The 24,651-nt window shown below is 39.3% G+C and overlaps 2 protein-coding genes and 1 long non-coding RNA gene across 3 annotated transcripts; 1 reads left to right on the top strand and 2 right to left on the bottom strand.

The window, feature by feature from the left end:
• Positions 1-1,258: 1,258 nt before the first annotated feature.
• Positions 1,259-10,162, top strand: LOC144649923 (uncharacterized). The gene is made up of 4 exons (XM_078509517.1): positions 1,259-1,957; positions 5,800-5,935; positions 7,907-8,039; positions 8,369-10,162. Exons 1-4 carry the CDS (start codon positions 1,296-1,298, stop codon positions 8,452-8,454), a joined length of 1,017 nt encoding a protein of 338 aa, XP_078365643.1. The 5' UTR covers positions 1,259-1,295; the 3' UTR covers positions 8,455-10,162.
• Positions 10,163-10,720: 558 nt separating this feature from the next.
• Positions 10,721-22,365, bottom strand: LOC144648258 (uncharacterized). The gene is made up of 8 exons (XM_078507877.1): positions 21,971-22,365; positions 21,128-21,322; positions 20,350-20,496; positions 19,760-19,943; positions 14,334-14,599; positions 13,622-13,819; positions 12,819-12,962; positions 10,721-11,422 (listed from the first exon to the last, which is right to left on the bottom strand). The coding sequence occupies exons 1-8, from the start codon at positions 22,298-22,300 to the stop codon at positions 11,225-11,227; spliced, it is 1,662 nt and encodes a 553-aa protein (XP_078364003.1). The 5' UTR covers positions 22,301-22,365; the 3' UTR covers positions 10,721-11,224.
• On the bottom strand, positions 17,836-19,217 carry LOC144649924 (uncharacterized). Its single transcript, XR_013569979.1, has 2 exons — positions 18,891-19,217; positions 17,836-18,484 (listed from the first exon to the last, which is right to left on the bottom strand). It is a non-coding gene; the product is annotated as an uncharacterized LOC144649924 (long non-coding RNA).
• Positions 22,366-24,651: the final 2,286 nt, after the last annotated feature.

Here is a 24,651-nt window from a genome sequence, read left to right as displayed (position 1 = left end):
GCCATCACATGCGCACCTATATAGCTACGATCCGTTGGTCATTATGTAACATGTCCGAACAAGCGTGGCCAATATTACTTGTTGTCATAGAAACGTGTTAGTTAGCTTGCTATTGTAAAATAATTCTGTATTATGGTGCGGGTGTTGGTATTGTTATTTATCTTTTGAATCTCTTGTTCCACGTTCCTGTGACCGTAACACAAAGATTTAACATTTGCAGGGAAATTTACAAGCCGGGGTACATGTAGCGAAGACTGATGTATCCCTAGTTGTTATTGATTGTCACTCTTTGCCGGGTCAAAAGCATGCACTCGCTCAATGAGGCTGTACGGCGATTTATTTGCCCAACTGTGATATTTATGAATGCAGTCGGAAATGGGTCTGCAGCTGGACCAGTGAGCAAACGCTAAACAAAAGTGTATTCATCACTACCGCTAGCTGTCAATGTTTGACAGTTAATTTATTCTTTTTTTTTAGGACATAGATTCGGGGAAGGGCAATCTTTTGCTAGGATTTTTTTATTTATCTTTGCGGAAAGCAAAATTGCGCTAGACACGAGGAGAAATTTGCCGAGATACTAGCATTTATCCGATCGAGTACATTGCAAAAATAATTTGAAAAAAAAAACATCTATTTACTCAAATTTTTCGGGACGACGTTCATCGCTAAATTTATGGCTCATTTGAGTGTTGATGGAGCTGTTACCCCCTGAAGTATTGTTCTTTTTAATACTTTTATTATTATTGTTGGAAGAATTTAGTTAATTTGCATAAACTGCGAACAAAGAACCAATACAAGAATGAATTAGAAGACAGTTATAGGCATGTTTAAAAACTTCGTCTGCGAATCGCCCACAGGAAGACTTGAAGTGAGAACATCCTTAGTGGAAACTTAAACGTTTCTGGCTGTTGGTAGCTTAAAAAGACTGTCCCATGTCCGGTTCAGAAGCCACGTTCAATTTTTTAATCGGACAAGAGCAAAGTCCAAGACCAGGTGCTCCAGAAGGCGTTTGAGAAACAATATAGAGTTGAATTAGGGTGTTAAAATACGTGGCCACCTGCAATGCTTTTTAACGGGCGAAACGGTCCGAAATCTTTAATTGTTTGACAACTGGCCAAATCTAAAAATACTGTTATTTGTTTCACGGAAGTATTGAACAACATACCATATCGCCACTTCCGTTACTTAGAAGAGTCAGCGGTTGCATTGTTCAAACCCCTTCCCCCTCCCCCTTCGATTCACGTGTAGTTCGAGAACTCTTCCTCATTGAAGTGCTCGAGCGAGCGGGTACAGGTATGGCTGCAGAGAACACGAAAGAACTCGAACTTCAAAAAGTCACCGACGCCTTTAGAGCGTTGCGAAAGAAAGCCAGAGAATTAGGAATCAAAGATTCACAACTTGCGAAAATAACGGCTGTGAAAAACCTTCAGAAGAGACGGTTAACCTGTTTTGTTTTGACGAGCATTGTATTCGGCTTGGTGGGAATTCTGTGTGGATTCGGTCTAATTCTGTATCAACAAGGACTTCTTTCGCAACGATCGCTGTACAATGTTGCTCAAAATGTCATGGATTTCGACATGGATAAAGACTTTTGTCTGATTCCTTACCCTGAAATTATTTTGGACATGTTTCGTCCACCGGTGAATTGCAGTTTGTGCCGAAATGTTCATAGTGTTGATCGAGTTTCTGGGCTCTCCAAAGAGGAATTCGTTCGAAAATACGCATACACAGCTCGACCTGTCGTTATCACAGACGGTACAAAAGATTGGACAGCTTCGCAGCATTTTAGTTTCAACTACTTCAAGTCAATTTATGGGCCTGAAAGTCCAGTGTTGTTGTCAGAGGATCAAAAGTGCCAGTTCTTTCCGTACCAGACGAATTTCAAGTCACTTCAAGAAGTTTTCAACATGTCAGATAAAGATGCGAATATGGAAGGAAAACCGTGGTATATTGGTTGGTAAGAAAGATTTATTTTTATTTTTATCCCTGTTCCTAGAGTAGATTCAACAAGTACACGCATAATTTTTGAGTTCTAAAAATGGCATTCAATAATGATTGTTATGTTTGTTTGCAAACGTGCATGAAAATTAACATGTTCTTGTTAATTATTGAGCATCAGATTTACCACCCAGTATGATATATTTTTCTTGCTGTTAAAAATAATTTGGGGTTCGTTTAGAGAAGACTTAACCATAATAAATGATATTTGAACAGCCGATCCGGCTGAGGATGTGTGAACAATAGCTCAATATAAAGCTTACGTGTACTTATTCACGTTTGCCATTTTAAATTATTAATGCAAAGGCAAATAAATCTCATATTATTTTCAAAAAGCTTGGATTCATTTCAATCGGTATCAATTAGTAGTTTGATTTCAGCTTTTACATGTTAAAACTGTCTATGGGGTTTCAAGTAAACTGCATCAAATATATTAAGCTTACCGGTATGTATTTGTAATGTATATTTGTTATTCACACAAAATTATTACTTTATTTCTAATTGGTCCACAATCCCCGGCTAATTCCAGCTTAAACCAGCTAGCACTGACCAAATTTGAGGAACGCTTCTATTAGTGGATGATTGATGTAATAATATTGGACGATTGACATCAATGATCCATTAATAGAAATATTGGGTGATTGACGTAACAGTAGCTTTGATAGTGTAGAGGTAGAAAGCACGAAAATGGTTGCCGGGTTTGGAAGTAGCAACAAAAAAATTTCAAATTATTAGATAATAAAGATAGCCAAAAACACAAAAAGAGCTTCGGAGGGAAGTGTAAATTGATTTTTAAAGCTTATCTTCAGAAAAAACCATCTCGAGGATCGAGGCTGGAGGCGCTAGGGCCGGACTGTCAACTTACATTTGAGCAGTACTACTGTACAGCAACAGAGAAGGAATTGACCATGGTTTTGCAAAAAATCTAAGGCCCTGCCTACCCTCCCCTCAGACTGTATAACCAGTGTTTATTATATAAACATCAGTGAAATACCAGGAAATCTTTCGCACGAAAAAATCATATCTTCACACCTGAAAATAACATGGTATTTTCACATGTGAAGATATGGATTTCGGAACATTTTCTGACAAGTCTGCCCTGTTTCAATGCTGAATGAGCCAAAGAAAGTCAATATTTAGTAGAAACATCCTCAGATTTTCCTCTGCAATCTTCGGCAATCTTCGGATATCTTCGGACATTTTCGGAAAAGTGCGAAAATGTTCGGAAACATTCGTACGACCTTCGGACAACATTTTGAAAATCTTCGGAAATCTTCGGAAATCTTCGGAAAATGGTCGGAAATCTTCGGAAAATCGTCAAAAACATCGTAATTAGTAGGTTTATATAATAAACAGAATATTACATGGTTGCTTGGAGATATGAAATTTATCTTCTCGTGTTCAAATCGATATTTCACTCGTTCGCTGCGCTCACTCGTGAGATATCGATTTGAACACTCGAAGATAAATTTCATATCTCCGCGCAACCATGTAATATCCTCTATAAATTTACCATATCAAACAAGACACAAATTTGCATGCATAACTAGTGACTTACAAGCTTTGGGATAAATTTTACAAGTACTTGTAGTCTGGTAAAATTATGAAATATAACATGTCAATGCATTGGGCAGGAAGCTCAGTGGCCTAATGGTTTAGTGCGCTTGATTCTGGATTGAGCAGTCTGTTGAGTTAAAGCCATGGCTGGGGTCACATAATTGTTTTGGGGCGAAGCATTTAAACTAAACTAAACCAAACTAAACGCTGCAAGCAACACACATGTACACACAGAAACCGCTGAGCAGGATCAAACTACATACAAATAACTGGTCAGAATTTAAAAAAACTCTCACTCACTCACTCATGCCCTTTAGGCCTAAGTGGCATAAAGGGCAGCAATGTGCTCCCTCCACATCTGGCGGTCCCTTGCCATGAACTTGATGCCCTCCCAGGTCTTCCCCATCTCCTTTATTACCTTCTCAACCATCCGTTGCCAGGGGCGTAGCCAGCTTTCTGAAGAGTTGTAGGCCTGGTGGCTTCTAGAGGGAGAGGGGGGTGGGGGGAGGGGGGGGGGCGGGGTTATGCTCCAGATTAAGGCCCTCAAAAGTGCAATCCGGCAGCACCTAAATTTTGGCATTTCATTGCCGATAATGGTCTGGCAATATTCACTCATTGTTAAATATATAAACGCACTTGTCTTTAACGACACATATCTATCACTTTGTAAAATAAAGTTCTCGAGTTCGATTTTAAAGTGCCAATTTAACAATATATCCTTCCAGATGTTTCGAGCTTAGCCCTTTATCAGTGGAAGTCAAGTTGCTGCTTCGTTGAGAAAAGGCCACGAAAAAAGATTTAAAGTTCCAATGCAAGCTGCGCGCGCGATGAGCGCGCGACGACTTACATTAAGTCAGCGCGCCTGACTTGTTCACAGATTGAAGATGAGTTGCTTTTCCTGACGTTATCGTTCAGTTGTTCCCATCGCAGAACATGATGCTACGGACTTGTACATCTTGAATAGTGAAGTATTCTCACCGGTCTCACCTACACTTCTATAATGAGAATGGGAGCCCTGGCGGACGCTCTCAGCGGCAAAAGGGACAATGAAAAGGAGAGGGAAGGGCGGGAGAACTGCTGAGAGAGACCACAGGGGGGATAAGTACAGATGAGACCAGATAAAGACAGCTATATAAAGATACTGCCAACTGCGATGAAACATACTTCGGGTGTGCGAGAAAAGAGAGCGAGTTGATATAGGATTCTCCTTATATACGCTACAGTGAGACCGCTGACAATAGTGTGGCCATTTGTATTGAAAGGCTTTGCGACTGGAAAGCCTGGCAGGTTTTTCTCGATGCTGCGCTCAACGAAACGTTGCTGTAGCGTGCGGCTAGTTTCGTCGATGTAGATCGCAGAACAACGGCGGCAAGAGATGCCATACACTTAGCCGGTTGTTTCGCAGGTGAAAGCATCCTTGATAACTATTAAGCATTTGGGATCCTGCAAGGCGGGGTCAAGAGAATTTGATCACAGGTGCGGCAGCGAGCGTGCGTGCATGGAAAAGTTCCCACGTTAAGACCAGACTGGCTACTGTCGGTGGTGTGAACTAAGACGTCGTGCTATTAAAAAAAGCCCGAAACGTTTGGAACGCTATTTTGTTAAATTGGCACTTTATACTCGAACACGATAACTGTATTTTTTCCTTTTTATGCTTTAAAGTACAACTGTCACGCAGCCAAGAATTTCTCTACTTACTTATTTCTCTACTAGAGACTTGATTAATCGAGAAAGGGTAGCTGCGATATTTATAATCTATATTGCTTTCTATTTCATCTTGAAAGTGCTTCAGCCACAATTACTCTCTTGACAAAAAAATAAAAATAACGAGTGAGCTAAAAAAATTGTAGGCCCGGGCCTACGGGCCTATAGGCTAGATACGCCCCTGGTCGCCATGTGATCTTGGGGTGACCTCTCTTTCGTTTCCCTTCTAGCGTCCAGTGCATGGCGGTTTTTGCAATGGAGCTTTCCTGGCAAGCGACGTGGCCAATCCACGGATTAAAAAACCGAAGCAAATTAAATTATGGATGTCAAACAGACTGCAAGTCAAAAGCAACCTCAAACCACCCATTCCACCCCTTGTTTGCATGGCTTTGTGAGTCATATATTTCCACACTTACAAAAAATAGAGTTGTTTGTTGAAAGCAGAATGTGACCCTAGCTCAATGTGATATTTCTAGTTGATAAAAATATTCTTAGCTCGTCAAGAGTTAAATTTTAAGCTGTTTATGTTTTCACCTTCAGGAGCAACTGTGACTCATCTGCAGCTAATGAGCTTCGGAAACATTACAAAATGCCTTATTTCTTGCCTGAGACTTCAGAATCAAGCAAGACTGACTGGTTGTTCATGGGATGCCCTGGATATGGTGCTCATTTGCATGTGAGTGTTCTCTAACTTAGGGTTGTTCAACCCTTGATCGACACAGTCTAATAATGCACTCAATAATGTACATGTACCATGTTTTATGTAAAGAATTCAACCTGGCAGAATTTTTTAATTCTACCAGGTTGAATCCTTTTTAAAAAGTCGCAAAATGTACTCTTTTGTTTGACATGGTGTGGGTCTCCGTGCTACTCTGGTTACTGTCAACAAAAAGCCACATGTGCCTGCAGGATGGCCCCACAAGATTATTGAAGAATAAATTTATGTCTTTTATAAGTTAATTCACCTTTAATTCATCAATGGAATCATTTTGAGCCTTCTTTCAAACTGTTATGATTGCTGTAAAGGGGTTTTTCTTGTTAATTCATGGTAGCATTTGTGTGTTTCAAGTGTTTAGTCCATGAATACTGTAGTCAGTACTTGTGAGAAATCCATTTCCTCCTTGTTAACTATCAATTTCAATAATAATAATAATAATATAATAATTTATGAATTTATATTGCGCTTTTTTTTTAGTGGGGTAGCCTTTAATCAGGTGTAAAGTGAGAGCACCAGCTTTACATAAAAGAGGAATAAAAACGTGATAATAATAAAGATAAGATGTTCTACATGACACAAGCATGGGACAAAGAAAAATTCTGAGTCCCCGACGGGAATCGAACCCATGGCCTCCCAGATACCGGTTGGGCGCTCTAACCAACTGAGCTACGAGAGACTCGTTGTGAGCTGGGCCATTTTACTAGGTTGATATGTGACACGCGTCCTGCATACTGCTAGGATCAGCAATGTCGAATTCATCAAGTTTTGTAGTAAATAATAAAGATGGTAAATTTTAAGCTCGGTAATAAATAATAAAGATAAGATGTTCTACATGACACGAGCATGGGACAAAGAAAAATTCTGAGTCCCCGACGGGAATCGAACACATGGCCTCCCAGATACCGGTTGGGCGCTCTAACCAACTGAGCTACGAGAGACTCGTTGTGAGCTGGGCCATTTTACTAGGTTGATATGTGACACGCGTCCTGCATACTGCTAGGATCTGCCATGGGTTCGATTCCCGTCGGGGACTCAGAATTTTTCTTTGTCCCATGCTCGTGTCATGTAGAACATCTTTTCTTTATTATTTATTACCGAGCTTAAAATTTACCATCTTTATTATTTACTACAAAACGTGATAATATTTATCTGCGCCCTTGAGTGTTCTGTTTGCACAATATTTCTGCTAAATCATTCAAACTACAGCTGTTTACTAGTACAATTACTGTAAATTAATTGCTGCCAGCTTGAATGACAGTGTTCTGGACCTGTGCATTCTCCTTGTCTGTACACTTCAAGCTCCCTGCATAGTTTCCCTAGAACTTGTCCTATTATGTGTGAATTTATGTTATTGTAATTTACAATAAATTCAAATTGTTTAAACCCACAGATCATTGCTTAAGTTTTAAAATAATGTAAGTTGGTATACTGTATTTATTCGATTAAGCACCGTGGACCTTGAGGGTGGGCGTTTATTCGAGGTGGGTGCTTATTAAATTTTCACTTTTTTCAGCAAATAGTAAGTTAGTTTTTGTGACAAAACAATAAATAATAACAAAACGTGAAGATGTACTATTAAAGCAGAATTTTAACTGTTCATTGAAAGTTTCTGTAAAATACTTAGAAAATGTGGTCATGGGGAAAGTCTCTTAGTAGTACTTAGTTAATTTCAATATTCAATACTCTCTTGTGCACTTCAGTTTCTTTGTGGGGTGGGGTTTGGCTGCTTATTCGAGGCTGGGTGCTTGTTAACTTTTCATACCTTCAGGGTGGGCGCTTATTCGAGGTGGCTACTTATTCCGAGGTTGGGGGCTTAATCGAATAAATACGGTAGTAACAAGTTGATATCCCATCAGGTTCCATCATGAGCTAGAACATTAAAAAATTCTGATGATTTTTAAACATCGTGTATACTGTTTTGTTATGCAGATTGACAATGTAGGGAACCCATCTTGGCAGGCCCAAATCAAGGGTACTAAAAAGTGGACCTTGGAGCCCCCTCCTGAGTGTGCCCATGTTTGTGATCCAAAGCTTGAAGTGACTGTCAAATCAGGGGAGATAAGTATGTTGCTTGCCCTAATACTGTCATAAACATCATCATCATCATCGTCATTGCCGTCGTTGTCCTCATCATCGTCGTCATCATTATCATTTGCATGTAATAGGAATAAAAACTTCAATGTCATTGTTCTATTGTCCTAGCACTGTATATTCTCATAAAGATCAGAGAAAGCCATTTCACTACTGAGATCTCGGTGTAGACAGCAACATCAAAATTGTTCCTCACCTGTAGTTACAAAAGTTTGGTGGTCATGCTTTTCATTACCTTTTTTATTAATATTTTTGATCAATGGCAATGTCACTTAAACTTGACGATTTTTTTAATTGCAGTTGTACTGGACACAAACAAGTGGTTTCACCAGACGGACATTGTCGGCAAGGAACTGAGCATCACAATTGGTTCAGAATATGACTAGCAACTCCAACAGTGGTCACATCTAATTGGGAACGCGAAATTGAAATTTTAACTTAAAATAAGCTAGTGCTCAAAACATTAGCTGCTTAATGTACAATGGTATTTAAAACTCATAGCTTAATTTAAATAATAGAATTACGGTTGATCCTCTGCTAATGGTCCCATAGTCCCAGCCACATTTCAACCTCCAATAAGTGGAGACCCCACACTTTTTCTGGTCCCAGGGATGTCTGCCTATTGTAGGTTTGATTGTAATTGTTAAAATCATACACGCCTTTTCTAAGGGAGATTAACTCAAAATGGGTAGGGTATGTATAATAAGTATAATAAGTATTTCAAAATAGCATAGTTTTTATAGCTAACGATTATAGCAGTATACATTTGACACATTTTAAACGTGCTAGTGAGCATTTCTCTGGTGTGATTTTACCAGCGAGTAAAATCCCTGATTGCAACCTTAAGAAATACGATCTACTATAGATGAAGTATTCAAATTCGAAAAAAAAAACGTGTAGGCGAATCGACTTCAGTGTAGGCGAAACAACTCAGGTCGTGTAGGCGAATCGAATTCACTGTAGGCGAATCGACCTATAGTCGAAACAACTTGTAGGCGAAACAACTGACATTCGTGTCAAACGACCGAAAAAATTTGAGGGATAAAGTTTACTTATTGTAATGGTAGGATTGTTAAGTACTTCATTGACTTTTCAGACTATAATTTATATTGTTGACAGTGGTACTGTAAATCAGTATTAATAATAAACTGCCTCAGTCCCTTGGACTCCTTCTTTCCCCCCATCTAGGTCAAGGACTGGACGAGGTTCAAGTGACCTAATATGCTCTGCTCCAAACTGTCAGGACTTCTGTAATTCTTAATTTACATTTTAAGTATCATGTGACCTCAGTTTGATTTATAATGATCATGTTAGGGAAGTTAAGTGACAAAACTGATAAAGGTAAAGAAGTGAACATTAACTCGAGGTATTTTTGTATAAGTAAGATTGTATTGTGTTTGATAATGTTCTAGTACAATGCAAAGTTTGAGCTCTAGCTGAGTCACTGCAATGTGTTTTTTGACCTCGGACAAGACACTTAACTCTCACAGTGCCTCTCTTCGCCATGTTCACCCCGGTGTATAAATGAGTACAGTGTACCGGCGAATTTACTGCTGTGGTAACCTTGCATCTGACTAGCATCTCATCCAGGGGGAGGGGGGTGAGTAGAAATTCTCCAAGTCGCTTCATATACGGAAACCAGGATAAGCTCCTGCCTGATAGGCCACTGGGCTCGAACACAGACTTTACTTTTACCTTTACATGCAAAGTTTGCATGTAAGAGCAACAGAAAGATATATTTATTAAGCTGGTAAATATTAAATAGTTGTTAGCCGAAGTTTATGAGGTATAAAAGACTATACTAGAAAATATGGGAAATACTACACTCATGTTATAAAGATGCTAATAAAAAATATATATTAGAAAGTAATTAGCGAAAGTATTTCTTTTGTTTTTATGTATTATAGCTTAACAAGTACGGTGAATTGTACATGTATCTAAAACTGAATCAATTTTTGTCATTGCTTAAATACACGTAGTGTGGATATTTAAATATTTGACCATTTATAAATATCTGACAAAATATTTTATGTCTTTTAATAGTTATTTCGGGAACTTGACGCATATAAAATGCTCCAAAATGCAAACTTAATTAAGGGTCAATTGTAGGGGTCGTACAGTCCGCAAATCGCCATATTATCGATATTTAGTTCTACTTAGACACCGCTTGCTTTTGTTTTCTCCTAAAGCCGGAAACCGCCAAATAAATACGAATGTACCCGCAAACCGACACTCAAAATTGGCTAAACCGCCAAAACACCAGAGTATAAATGACCCTCTTAATCAGCGTCATTTTTCCCCTCTTACTATAGAGTTACTTAATATTACTTCACTGGTCGTTTATACGTAAGAGCGTGCACATTACAAATATTTCAGTTACAACTTCTCTTATCTACAATTTGATTGTTTTAATTAACAACCAGTTAAAAGTCGTGTCATTGTTTTCACGACCCCATCGCCCGTTTTTGCCTCGTTTTTGCCCTCGCTTAAACGAATCCGCCATCTTAACAGGCTTACAATTACACTGGTATTCCGTTGTTTTTCGGGGGTATTGCGATATTTGCTTTTGCGGAGTGCGGTGCCGGTTCAACACTTCCAATGTCCCCTCCTTCTTGCTGTCCCTTCAAGCGGTCACAACTAAACAAACCATACTTCATTATAATGTTGAGATTTTAATTATTTATTGACACAACTACAGTTACACATCTTGTTCATATCGCCTGACTGGTCTACCAGATACGCTATTCTCAAATACTTGACTTGACGCTTTTGGCGCTAGCTATATGTTTTGGTTAAAGTGAGTTACATAACATGTTTTGACCATACATGTCTTATAACTCCTCTCTAAGCAAACCCCATTTGCTTTACCGACTTTTTAGTGTAAATGTACCTCGCTACAAAACTTTAAAGTATAATATGATTTAATACTACACTGCCTACCGTGCGTTGGTCACAGAAGTAGTTAGCAAAAAAAGAGTACATGGTTATCTAATCGGGCTAATTTTCAGTTACTCTAGCCTTTCTCAGACGTTTCGCTACAGTTACTCGAGGTCGTGTAAAATACAACAAACACACCGTAACCTATTTTACTGCCAATTAGTAACGCTAAGATGTTGGTATATACACTGAGATAGTCTCGAGGTGCTATACTTTGCCTCACATCTGCGAGTCGAGCCCAGTCTGAGGCGGGATAGGCTTGGCGACCGCGCCAATCTGTTGCTGCTGGCCAGTGCCTGGTTGCTGAGCCGCTTGCTCAGTGATGCGAGCTTGCTCCTCTGCCTTTTGTGTACCAATCATCTTGTACAAATGCCGAATGTCGTCCAGAAAACAAAGGCAGACGTAAACGCCAAAGATCTGATAAGAAGGAAAGTTATTGGTCAGGACATGGAAGTTGCATGAGGTTGGGGGATGAGGGGGGGGGGGGGGGGATTGGGGCAGTATCGGATCCAGACCTTAAGTTAAGTGGGGGCCCCGATCATCCAGACCCTGCAATAAGAGAAGGGCCCACTCTCTCGCAAGAAAAATTCGGCCCTAAGGCCCTCTATTTCGCCTAAAAACGGGCCCCTCCCCTAGATCCGCCACCGAGTGGTAAAGTTAACCAATTTTCTTAGATGACATAGACAAGGCTCGCTTTAAGCGTGGTAAGTCCGGTTATTTCATTGCTTAGAGAATTTGCAACAGCAATAGGGGTGATTGGCGAACAGGTCCCCAACGTAGTTGCTCTCCAATCACCTCTCAACTTTAAAGAGGGAAACGCAGTTGAAAATTTACAAGTTCAAAAACTAATAATTTTTTTAGTTGAAAAACTATTACGTGTCACCCTCGTTAAATAAAGTTTTGATTGATGATTGATTGATTGTAGACAGACTGACGCCCACGCCCTAAGTGAGGGATATTGCCTCCGCTCTTTCTATTCGCCTAGGGAATGATACTTCACTCTTTTGGCGAAACAAATCTTCTGAGGGAATTTCTCAGTAACCATGTCAAAAACAACTACAACACCCTTTATACTCGGAGTGCTGCCGGCAAAAGCAGTTTTTATCTTCCCAAGCTACTAAAAATTAGGATAACAAACGTTTTGTCGTCGCGGAAATTGTTTCCCGGTTCAGTCGTTTATGGACACGTTCTTTGTTGTTGTTGTTGTTGTTGTTGTTGTTGATGTTTTTGTTTTTCTTTTTGGTGTGAAACAACGAAAAATATATACGGTCAGAGTTGGCTACATTGAACATCAAAGTTGGGACTAATTGCATTCATATCTAAATGGAAATCATACAACCTTGCTAGGAACAGATCAGAACAGAGTTGTTGATTCACACGGGCCATGCGTGCTATACGGGCATTCTGATTCGTCATAGCACGAGGAAGGAGAGAGGGAACACCTTTAGAATGGCCAAGGGATAGAATCCTCAGTAGAAAAGGAAAAAAATGAAGACCAAAACAGTCGTGGCGACGTACAGTGGTGAAAGAGCTGGTAAATAACATCGGGAAGGCATGAGATGAGGCCGAACAGATAACGAAGAATAGAGAGAGTTCTGGTGGAAGCCCCATGCCTCACGAGGAGCGAAGAGGATTACGGGCATTCCCTTTGGTTACAGTCTTGGCAATCTTCGTTCACAGAAATTCATCTAACAGTGACTGAGAATGATAATGCTCGAGATTATACTCATTTCAGTTTTCATAAACAGCTACCAACTTTTTATTTTTTGTTTATCCTATCTCAACAGGTATAAATAATAAGCATTTAAATTACCAGTGCCAGGTACAGGGTAACGAGGGTAGATTTTCCCTTCTCGTTCAGGTAGTCGTACAACTTGGTGTTCTCATGCGCAAGAGGCATTAGCATTCCTGTGCAAGCGATCAGCAATATCGTCAATATGATCTGCACCACAAGACACTGTAAAAAAAGAGAAATTAAACAACAAAAGGGGTATCGATCAAACGGTCTTTGCGAGCATGCGAGCACAGTGTTTTTCGAACGTTGCGAGCACGAGCATTGACAAAAGTTAACCTTGCGAGCAACAGGCACTTTTCAAAAAAGCACCTCCACTCAAAACCGAGCATGGGAGCACTTGCAAAAATATGCGAGCACGAGCAAACGAGCATTCGCGAAAATTTTGCGAGCATTCCAAGTAGGAGCGTAATTTTGTGAGCAATGAGGAATCTGGAGCGACAATCATGATCCCCAGGGCCTGATCATGAATCAATTTTAGAGAGGCAAGGATTCATTAAACCGGTGGAACTAACGGTAAAACGTTGCGGACAGCGCTCAGTCATGGTCGTTCCCAGTCACGGTACACTTCATTGGTGTTTCTCAATCTTGACTATCTTTACAAAATTTTGGGTGTTCAGTGAAATTTGAAAGTATTTCTGTGCTGCAGAGAAATGACTTAAAAAATTGTAGCAGAACTCCTTTAATGTCAATATTTTGGGCAGGAAAACAAAATCGCAGAGTGCGAGTGGCCTCGTAATAAAATCCTATGCTGTCATCAGGGTTTTTTTCTGCTCATTCACCTTCACAGTTCAATACTGTGTCTGCACATCAAGTATACTTACGATTATTGTAAAGTGTGTGAGTTGCGAGAAGAACTGCTTGATTTTGTCGAAGAAGAAAACAAATGCTACTTCAAATGCAGCGACCATCAACCAGCAAAACACTGCGATTCCCTTGAAGAAGTTTGCTCTGCCGTCCTCTTTGAACGATTGGCGGTCAGTATACATGGCGATACAGATCCAAGCGGCCATCAGGAATAGCTACAACAGCAGATAAAAAATTGTAAAAAAAATTCAGTATAAATTTAAATATTGTCTGTGGTTGTGTCCAGACTTTCAGAAAGCGAGCGTATAAACATTTTTTTATCCATAAATTACGCAGTCTCAAACCCTAGCTGTTTTTAGCTTTTGTGTTACGTGTCGCAGTGAACAAGAAATAGCCTGTGTACAGCCGTTCCGCTTTTTGAGCGGAGCGGGACGGCTGTGCACTGGCTAACAAGAAACAGTCAAGAAGATGAGCCGATTCGATTGGTAGTTTTTCTGATTGTGCAACGTAGATAATTCAAGGCTGTTATTTATTTTGCATTGTATATCACAAATTCGCTTATTCCACATAAGAGGTTATGTGGAGTAAACACAAAATACCTGTATATATGTACCCATGCAGCGTGCACAGAGAAGTAAAGTCACTGCAAACTAAATCAGTCACCTGAATTTTCTAAAATCGGATGTAGATTGAATAATGTTTGTAAATGCAAAATCAAACAATACTCACAAACTCAGCTATTCTGTCTGCATCCAAAGCGCCTTTCCAGTACGCAGTAGTGATGGGTGTTGTCGGCCTAGCTTTATTTTGAGGCCGACCAGCCTGAACCAGTAGAACCTGTTGTCCTGCAGTTTGAACCGGTTGGACCTGTTGTCCAGGTTGAGCATAATATTGCACAGGCTGTCCCTGTGGTGTCTGGCCAGGAGGGGCCTGGGTAAACCCTGGCTGAAATTGACCAGGGGAAGTCTGGATTCCAGAAGCTTGGTTCATGTTGACTTAAGGTAGCGTTTATCTGTTCAAGTAAACAGGGTAATGATGACAGTTTTTAAACTGTCATCATTACCCTGTTAAAACTGCTAAACATTGTACATTGAAAAGTAACAAAAGCGCTCTCTTATGGTTCCTCTCGCATGCCATACCTTTGGTGCCTGCTTCGTCGCTGAAGGAGAGGAAAGAAAAGGTATATGTACGCACAAATGGAATTCTTGTTTATTTACTTTGGTTACTTTCAAGCACGGTTAATTAACAGTGTGGAAGCCTTTCCAGGGGAAGAGAGAAATCTTTCCCTCGTTCAATGTAGATAATAAGCCTGTAAAAATGTACTTGCATCCCTTCGAGTCGGGTGGAGGGGGATGTGGCAGAAAGTTTCTGAAATACTCAGTACTGAGCCACTGGCAATCTCAATGCATCATGATAAAGGCTATTCCGAGAAGATACACTGTGTGCCTTGTGCACAACACAAAATACAAACAGTTGTTGTTATATTTTGATATCACTTTATATCATTGTCAGACTCAGTCTGTTGATAATAAATAAAGTGAATCCATCAATATATTTTAATTTCTCACGAGTTATTGGTTTAAACACGCCACGTGACGCAGTCAAAACTGGGGAGTACCAGATGATATCCCCCATGTGATATTACCCAGTTGTCACAATTTCCGTTTTACGTTCACACGCCGTATAGTTTTCATCCCGAGTAAATGTTAAATTAAATAAAAACTGAACAGACTAGCAATATATTAAGCGCCGACAAAACGACTATGACATTTCACAGCTTGGAAAAGATCTCCTAAAATGAGCGGCCTTGTGTATACATATTTGAAATATAATAAACACAACAACCTCCGTGTGCATGTGGCTTCAAAATTATGCCCGAATAGTTATGGACAATTTTTTTGAGGATCATATTTTTTTCTTGATTTGCTCTTGGAAAACTGTTCGCTTCTCGGAAAGATAATTTCCACGGACCACTTAGTGCAGTTTTTTGCGCTTAATGGAGATTACTGCATTTTGTTTTCTGTGTAGAATACAAGCTAAGACGCAAAGTATCTTCTCGGAAAAAGCTATAAACAGTGTATGGTGGCGATGGAAACCTAGCTTAACCTTAGTTACTCGCCGTTTTGTTGAGCCACTGAAAAGGTTTCATTTCGACTTACTACCTGAACAGAAGTGATCGACCATGCTTTTTCGTCCCCAAATATTAGGGATTTGGTGTTTTTTGATCCACATTATTAAACTTAAGTCAACATGGAAAATGTAGCATGTTCCTTACTCCTTGGTCCTGAAATAAAGCCATTGCCGACAAGCCTATCCCCCCACAATAAAACGCAATGTTGCCCTTTATAAGCATACATGGCAAATATGACAATTGTAGACTTTATTGCTTTCTAAACTGACTTGGCTTTCTTAGTTGATGTTTAGTTGCATTGGTGTACAGCAGTCGTATGTACCTTTGGCAAAGTCAATTTCTCGGAAACTACGTAGTAAACAGACCTTCGAAACGTCTCTTTTGAATTAGGGAATGAGTAATAATCTTGTGAAAGCGACAATTGAACGTGAAGTCTTCTCCACTATTACCCAAACAGTACGAGATTTGCACTGAAAACAAAAGGGTATTGGGATTTTCCAATTATTCAGTTCGCTTACTGTTTTCAAGCCCACAGTGATGACCGAGTGACCTTCTCAGAAAGAAGGGTGTGAAATGAAATGGAATCCCTTGTTGTATTCGTTCGAATCAGGTTGTGTAAAGCAGGAGTAACCACTATCTATTGACTATAAATTACTATATATTATACATAAATTGAAATGATTGTGTAATTAAGCGGCGAACGTCTTTAAAATATGCTATGGCCCATTTTCAGATGCTTACATTCAAAGTTGTTTATCTCTTACCTTCGAGATGTCTCGTGGAAGTGAATAAATTGTTCGCGCGCTAGTCCAAAAGAACTATTTGTTCTTGATAAAATGCCGGCGGGAGAGATTTTAAAAGACTGTTTTCTTGCTTCGGTTTCCCTTGCCAAGCCCACTAGCAATGGTGTTCTCTCCTCACCGAGGACGCTAACAAACCCAATGATTTTCTCGGAAAAGCAGGAACCCGTTGAATGTTTGCAGGCCGGTTAATGGACTTTATAATCGCGTTAAGTGCCACTTGTAATCATAGGTCCGCTGTGCGTACGGAATCGTGTTTTGTAAGTCGTATCCAAGTTACTGAGTATTTCTTGGTATTTTGTCTTCGCTCTTTTTTTCAGCCGGAGAAACTAGCATAATTTGTGCTCTGCAAACAGTACCAAAGAATGAACAATTTTGGCGAAGAATTTCCCGATTCTTCCAAGAAGCCTTTCATAGCAACAAAGCTGCAACATGAATAGCTATGAATAGATAGTATAGAGGAAGTTTTGAGGCTGAACTTGGAACAAAAGTGGTATTGAGAATAATAATGCTATTGCAAACAAATTAGCGCGATACATGCAGCCTTACCCTAGCCTTTTACAGAGGAGCTAAAGTAATTCGTGCTTGTAAGGCAGCTACGTTTTTCGAATCTTCACTTTGGCTTATAACATGCACAGACACTTTTCGTATTGTGGTCATCTTCTTTTAGATGTACGTGTATCGATATCGTACCTATGCTGGCAAAAAGTGCACTTGACAAGACCAAAAGGTGGTCTGGGTATTCACTGGAATTTTGCATATTGGTCTAGACGAAATGTACAAGTTTGCATTTTTGCACGTGAAGAATTTGATTTTCCTGTCGGGACTTTAATTTTATTGTCGCATGTCTTTGAGTTTATTATATTCTTCTAAAATTCTGCATGGCTAAAAGTATCTTGTTACCAAAGTCTGAAGAGAAAGAAAACCTCAGTGCAAATTTGCGTTTGTCAGTCATTATCGTAAGTATTTAACACGTGCAGTAGCTCTTTTCTGCTACCCATACTACGTCTTGCCGCGTGCACTTTTATGCTTCTTTCTGACAACCTTTCTTGAATTAGCTGTATGTTAACTTATTATAATCGGCCCGACACAGAAGTTTTAAGTCAGTTTATCAAGTAACTTAACTGCAAATTTCTTGCACAAAGGGGAACCTCGATTGCGTAATGTTATCAGTCTGTTATATGCCATCATTTGAGTCAAAAACAAATTACCTAACACTTGCCCAGCTACACTCTGATGTATAACGTCAACGGACTAGTGGCGAAAAGAAAATGGCGAACTACTAAAACCAATTTGTGGCCACTTTAAAATTGTTTTTATTGAACAATCAAAGTAGAGAAAACAAAGTCCAGCTACATGCATACACCTTATCTTTTGAAACCCTAGTAAAAACACACACTCACATCATGTAGTCTTCATCTGTTTCTAGCTTAATATGTCCAACATCACATTTTTTTGTCGTTTTTGTTGTAATGACCTATTCTAGTAAGTGACATCTTTTTCTTTTGGTGCTTACAATATTCACCTCTCGTTATATATATAGAGACTGAAAACGGTAGTCAACGAACGAAACTTAAACTTCAGCAACGTTCTGTTTGTTCAATAGTTCATGTAGGCTCTACCTACTCAACGTCCCTTTCTATATTTGCTTCATTTGGCCTTACATCATTGCATGCAACTAATCTACACAAAGTTATAGTTTAAATAGTGGAAACATCTTGGCACACACGATATAATGTTTCACACTTGTTTTCACAAACTCGTCACATTTGAGTGGGACCAGGTTGTGGTGTCAGCTGAGCCACCGGGCCAACTTGTTGCTGGGGATACGGGCCTGGTTGCTGAGCAACGCCGGCAGCTGCAGTTTCCTTCACTCTTTGTTGACTGTACATATGCGACAGAAGACGAATGTCGTCCAAGAAAATCATGCTCGCCAGTAGGCCAAAAATCTGTTAGAGAAAGGAACAAATGTTAAAGGCTGCGCGATCCGAGTGGCCCATTGTGCCAGAACCATTCGGAGTATTTCTACCCCTCCCGGGATGGGATGCAGGTCCATCTTAGGGTAACCCCCAGCAGTAAGTTCTCAGGTACCCATTTAAACATTTGAGTGGAGATACAGGAGATAGAGTCTTTTGCCCAAGAACACGACGCAGTGATCCCTACCGAGGCGTAAACCCGAACCTCTCCACTCGATCCAGGAAGAGCAGCACACTTACCATAAGGCGACCACTATTGCTAAAGAAAATTAAACGAGAAGGACCAAAATGTAAGCAAGCTAGCGCTTAAAACATTAATTCATTAATACACTAATTCCTTGATCAGGGACTGACAAAAATTACAATTAAAACAGCTTACCGCGGAAGAATACATCAACGCAACGTTTTTGTTAAAACTTGTGCTGCTGGTGATGTCATCGATTTTGTACCAATCGATAAGGCGAATTGTGAAGTTCGTTGTACATGCAATGAGCAGTATCGTCAATACAGCTTGGATGCCCAATGCCTGTGAAAAAAAATTCGTTAGAACAAGGATCAACAAGGACTGGGGAGCTTCAACACGGACCACTGCTTCTTAAGAGTCTCTTTAAGCACCACATCAGGTACATCAAATGCGCTACTGATTACTCCATCTATCTCAACAGTCAACCAAGCTTACATCATAATTTATATAAAATGTATAAAACACCAGAAATACCTTGTATAACGTCAACGGACTAGTGGCGAAAAGAAAATGGCGAACTACTAAAACCAATTTGTGGCCACTTTAAAATTGTTTTTATTGAACAATCAAAGTAGAGAAAACAAAGTCCAGCTACATGCATACACCTTATCTTTTGAAACCCTAGTAAAAACACACACTCACATCATGTAGTCTTCATCTGTTTCTAGCTTAATATGTCCAACATCACATTTTTTTGTCGTTTTTGTTGTAATGACCTATTCTAGTAAGTGACATCTTTTTCTTTTGGTGCTTACAATATTCACCTCTCGTTATATATATAGAGACTGAAAACGGTAGTCAACGAACGAAACTTAAACTTCAGCAACGTTCTGTTTGTTCAATAGTTCATGTAGGCTCTACCTACTCAACGTCCCTTTCTATATTTGCTTCATTTGGCCTTACATCATTGCATGCAACTAATCTACACAAAGTTATAGTTTAAATAGTGGAAACATCTTGGCACACACGATATAATGTTTCACACTTGTTTTCACAAACTCGTCACATTTGAGTGGGACCAGGTTGTGGTGTCAGCTGAGCCACCGGGCCAACTTGTTGCTGGGGATACGGGCCTGGTTGCTGAGCAACGCCGGCAGCTGCAGTTTCCTTCACTCTTTGTTGACTGTACATATGCGACAGAAGACGAATGTCGTCCAAGAAAATCATGCTCGCCAGTAGGCCAAAAATCTGTTAGAGAAAGGAACAAATGTTAAAGGCTGCGCGATCCGAGTGGCCCATTGTGCCAGAACCATTCGGAGTATTTCTACCCCTCCCGGGATGGGATGCAGGTCCATCTTAGGGTAACCCCCAGCAGTAAGTTCTCAGGTACCCATTTAAACATTTGAGTGGAGATACAGGAGATAGAGTCTTTTGCCCAAGAACACGACGCAGTGATCCCTACCGAGGCGTAAACCCGAACCTCTCCACTCGATCCAGGAAGAGCAGCACACTTACCATAAGGCGACCACTATTGCTAAAGAAAATTAAACGAGAAGGACCAAAATGTAAGCAAGCTAGCGCTTAAAACATTAATTCATTAATACACTAATTCCTTGATCAGGGACTGACAAAAATTACAATTAAAACAGCTTACCGCGGAAGAATACATCAACGCAACGTTTTTGTTAAAACTTGTGCTGCTGGTGATGTCATCGATTTTGTACCAATCGATAAGGCGAATTGTGAAGTTCGTTGTACATGCAATGAGCAGTATCGTCAATACAGCTTGGATGCCCAATGCCTGTGAAAAAAAATTCGTTAGAACAAGGATCAACAAGGACTGGGGAGCTTCAACACGGACCACTGCTTCTTAAGAGTCTCTTTAAGCACCACATCAGGTACATCAAATGCGCTACTGATTACTCCATCTATCTCAACAGTCAACCAAGCTTACATCATAATTTATATAAAATGTATAAAACACCAGAAATACCTTTATCAACAAAAACTTCTACTTTTCTCGAGTTTCGTTAGAGTGCTGCTCAGAAGATAACTCAATCTGACTGCCGGCCTCGTGCGAGTCTCGTATTCAGCTTAACAGCACTGATATCCTATACTGGCCGACATAACAAATAAACTGTGAATATGTTCAGGAAGACTCAACACAGGCCTTATATATAGCTGAATACATAACGTAATCACAGAAACGTAGTCCTTGAATATGTATGGAAAGAAAGACTTTCTGCATCTCGTTCTTTTAACTCCCGGTTCCCGCCCCTAAAGAAAGGTCTATGGCCTATGTTTTCTGTATAAATCAGTCTGTTTATAGCGATTTTGTCTGAACGTTTGCATAACTTCGTCTCATTAATGCAACCGTCACCTTCTCAATCTCTTACCCAGTGCGTTTACATCTCTCTGAGCTTAATACTTACAATCAAGGTGCAGTGTGAAGGCTGTCGAAAGTAATTCTTGTTTAAGTTGATGGTAGACAAGAAAACGACTTGGAAGATAATCACCATCACCCAGCAAAATATGGTGATTCCTCTGAAGAAATTAGCTCGGTCATCCAATCCAGCCACATTGTTTGAATACACGACAACGCAGGACCAAGCTATCAACAGAGTGCACTGCGAATAAAATTGGGATAAAAACGAATTAGCAGGGGATCGCTTTAAAGTAAAACTGCAATCGAATAAGAAAGACAAATGCTTCATATATATTTTAGGATCATGATTCATTTTAGGCTATTTCAGTTTGCACTGATCTATTAATTTATAAGTTTAATACTTATCGATTAAAAATAATTAAATCTTCGTTTTCCACGGAATAATGCTCTTTCCTTTTTTTCTTCTTTTCTTATTTCGTCAACGCCAGAAAAATAGTCACAAAATTCCTCAAAGTTTAAGGGGCATTCTACTACACAAATAACTTTACTTTTTTGATTGCATGAAAATTATGGAAGAATAGTGATGTAACATATCCAAAACAAAGCACTCAATCTGCCTCGGGTGTAAAATACTTCCCTCAATTAATCATAAGGATTACAATCAATAAAATGAAATGATTTACCCTCGGTATTTTGAAGCGTGTTAGGCATCTAGCAGGTAATGCTAATAAAAGTAAGTAAGTAAATACATAAATAATGAAAAAAATAAATGAAAATAGAATTCTAAGTCCTTAAGTAAATTACATATAATTTAGATCACTATAAATAATTTAGTCGTTAATAAGTTAATTCTCCTTACTACCTTCAAACGGATTCTCAGGATACTCACAAACTCCAAAACCCTTGAGCAACCCAAACCGCTCTTTATGTAAGCTTTATTGAGCCGTATCGTTGTTACGTCCTCATCTTGTGGTGGTTGAGCAGGAGGGGCACCCTGTGATTGAGCAGGTTGGACCGGATATCCAGCGGGGACAACGTACTGCATGGGCTGTCCTTGTTGTCCCATGACCGGCTGCCCGGTAAATACCGGTTGTTGTTGACCTGGAGGCATCTGGTACATGACTGGCTGAGCAGGAGGGCCGTGACCTTGTGGATAACCAACAGGTTGTTGATTTGGAGTTCCCTGGACCCCAGTTTGTTGAGGTGGTGTTTGGAACATTGTTCAATGATCCAATTTGTCTTTTGTTCATGTAAATTAAAAAAAACCTGTATGTCACTATAGGATGGCATTCGACGCGTACGTACTAATAAGGACCGATCGGTACATTTGGAGGGGCCTGGAGGGGTATAATGGGAACTTGGATTTCACTGGGAATTGGGATTGGGATCACAAATAAACAAGTAGAGAATAGAACCGTACCTAGGAATGGGAAAATCGGGAAATTAATAGACTGTGAAATGGGTTTGGGGAACATTTGGGCAGTTAAATGGGATTTATGTCCTCCTCCCCCCTCCCCGTTAGGACCTTCATATTATACGTACAAAAAATGCTTACGATCATTCATATTATCTTATAACTTATTTTCTTGTAGTACTACATGCAACTACTGAAATGTTTAGAGAGTTATGCATAATTATCTTACAATACAATACAATACAATACAATACAATACAATACAATACAATACAATACAATACAATACAATACAATACAATGTTTAATGTGGTCATTACACTTAGCTATGGTTTCGATGCGTCCCGCAGATATGGTTAGCAAAATCTGCGGGAACGCACCAGCTAGTTTACAGGTAAGCCACAATGAAAATAAAAAATAAAAAAATAAAAAATAAATAAATATAAAATAAAAAAAAATAAAGTGAATAAAACTCTTCAAAGCTTTAAAGCTTTAAATATGTGCGACGCATTTCCTGATTAAAAATGAGCTAAAAGTTATAGAATATATACAATTATTTAATTAAAAATTACAAATGACGACTAATATCTACACTTTTATCTTCGTTTTATTCTCACTTAGGGTAAATTTCTAAGCAACAGTAAGTTTTAAATTGCTTTTGGCCAAGGCTCAAGAAATTTGACTCTAAAGGACGCAAACAAGCTAATCTTTTAATTTGGTTTTCTTGGAAAACCAAGAGCTATGCTTAATTATCTTCGTTTTATTCTCACTTGAGGTAAATATATAAGCAACAGTCAGTTTTAAATTACTTTTGGCCTAGGCTTAAGAAATTTAACTTTAAAGGACGCAAACAAGCTCACCTTTTTGAGTGCTGTATGGTTTTCTTGGAAAACCAAGAGCTATGTTTTTAATAATCTTCGTTTTATTCTCACTTGGGGTAAATTTATAAACAACAGTCAGTTGTTAATTGCTTTTGGTTCTATTGGCTAAGGCTCAAGAAATTTGACTCTAAAGGACGGAAAAAAAGCTCACCTATTTGAGTGCTTTATGGTTTTCTTGGAAAACCAAGAGCTATGCTTGATTATCTTCGTTTTATTCTCACTTGGAGTAAATTTATTAACAACAGTCAGTTACAAATTGCTTTTGTTTGTTTTTTTGCCAAGTCTCAAGAAATTTGACTCTAAAGAACGCAAACAAGCTCACCTTTTTGAGTGCTTTATGGTTTTCTTGGAAAACTAGAAAGGTATTTGCATGTTTTAAATGTAATTTGGCACGGATTTGTTTGCAATCCTTTGTCACTAACTATTGGGTTTAGAACCTTGCTTCTAGTAAATGAAATTCATTTTCTAATTTTCCAGATATTCCAACACACAAGGTTTTCTTCCGATTTTCAGAGCAAGTGGGTAAAGGTAATTAGGAGAAAGGATATGAATTTCTCATACATTTCACTGAGCAATTTTGTTAGATTAGTCTAATTCGATTTTCGAGCTTTAAAGATAGTTTCCGTTTGTTGTACATGTAGCTTTATGCCGTATAGTATGCCGTTTTACATTCTATAAGCGAAGATACAGAGAAAATATGAGACGAAATATGATGAGAATAGAACTTTATTTTGTTGAACATGGTAGAGCACAAGCACTGTGAAGCAAAGGAAGAGCGAACACTCGATGTTTACCTTGTTTCCCTCAGTAAGACTGAACCAAAGCAACGTATAAGCTGTATGCACACACGATGAGACATTTGTGCAGGGACATATCGAAGCGACATTTACAAGAGAGTGAACACAAGAAAGGCAAAGCTGCTTATTATTTTGCACTTACTTCGACTTTGTTTATTTCCGCAGTGTTTCCGGGCTGATCCGGAGAGGACAAAATTCGGTAATGAATATGCTCGTTCATCTTATGATGCACGATGCTTATGCTTGCCACATTTATGTAGCTACAGTCCTTACTTATTCTTAGACTTGTGCGTATGCTTCCGTCATTTTCAGTGCGAAAACCGAACAGTTTTATCAAGATTCACAAGCATGTATTACAGGCTATCCTGCGAGAATTTACGTTTGGAGTTGGTAATTACTCCTTTTCGTTTTAAGTGAGGTGCTTGGAACAGTCTTGACCGAGTGACTTGTACAGAAATTGAGATGTAAAAACGATGTA

This window comes from Oculina patagonica, chromosome 4 (assembly GCF_052425735.1).
Source record: "Oculina patagonica isolate OP01 chromosome 4, crgOcupat, whole genome shotgun sequence".
NCBI lineage: Eukaryota > Metazoa > Cnidaria > Anthozoa > Scleractinia > Oculinidae > Oculina > Oculina patagonica.
The sequence above is the reverse complement of the archived record's forward strand: the minus strand, read 5'-3'. Positions and strand labels throughout refer to the sequence as shown.

What these genes read in the sequence shown, in the direction of transcription:
- LOC144649923 (XM_078509517.1), top strand. Translation starts at nt 1,296, where the DNA reads ATGGCTGCAGAGAACACGAAAGAACTCGAACTTCAAAAAGTCACCGAC. An exon ending in GATATGGTGCTCATTTGCAT is followed by an intron (nt 5,936 to 7,906) that starts GTGAGTGTTCTC and finishes TTTGTTATGCAG; the next exon opens with ATTGACAATGTAGGGAACCC. An exon ending in TGTCAAATCAGGGGAGATAA is followed by an intron (nt 8,040 to 8,368) that starts GTATGTTGCTTG and finishes TTTTAATTGCAG; the next exon opens with TTGTACTGGACACAAACAAG.
- LOC144648258 (XM_078507877.1), bottom strand. Translation starts at nt 22,300, where the DNA reads ATGTTCCAAACACCACCTCAACAAACTGGGGTCCAGGGAACTCCAAAT. An exon ending in CTTCACACTGCACCTTGATT is followed by an intron (nt 20,497 to 21,127) that starts GTAAGTATTAAG and finishes TTTTTTTCACAG; the next exon opens with GCATTGGGCATCCAAGCTGT. An exon ending in CAGACAGAATAGCTGAGTTT is followed by an intron (nt 13,820 to 14,333) that starts GTGAGTATTGTT and finishes CTGCTGTTGTAG; the next exon opens with CTATTCCTGATGGCCGCTTG.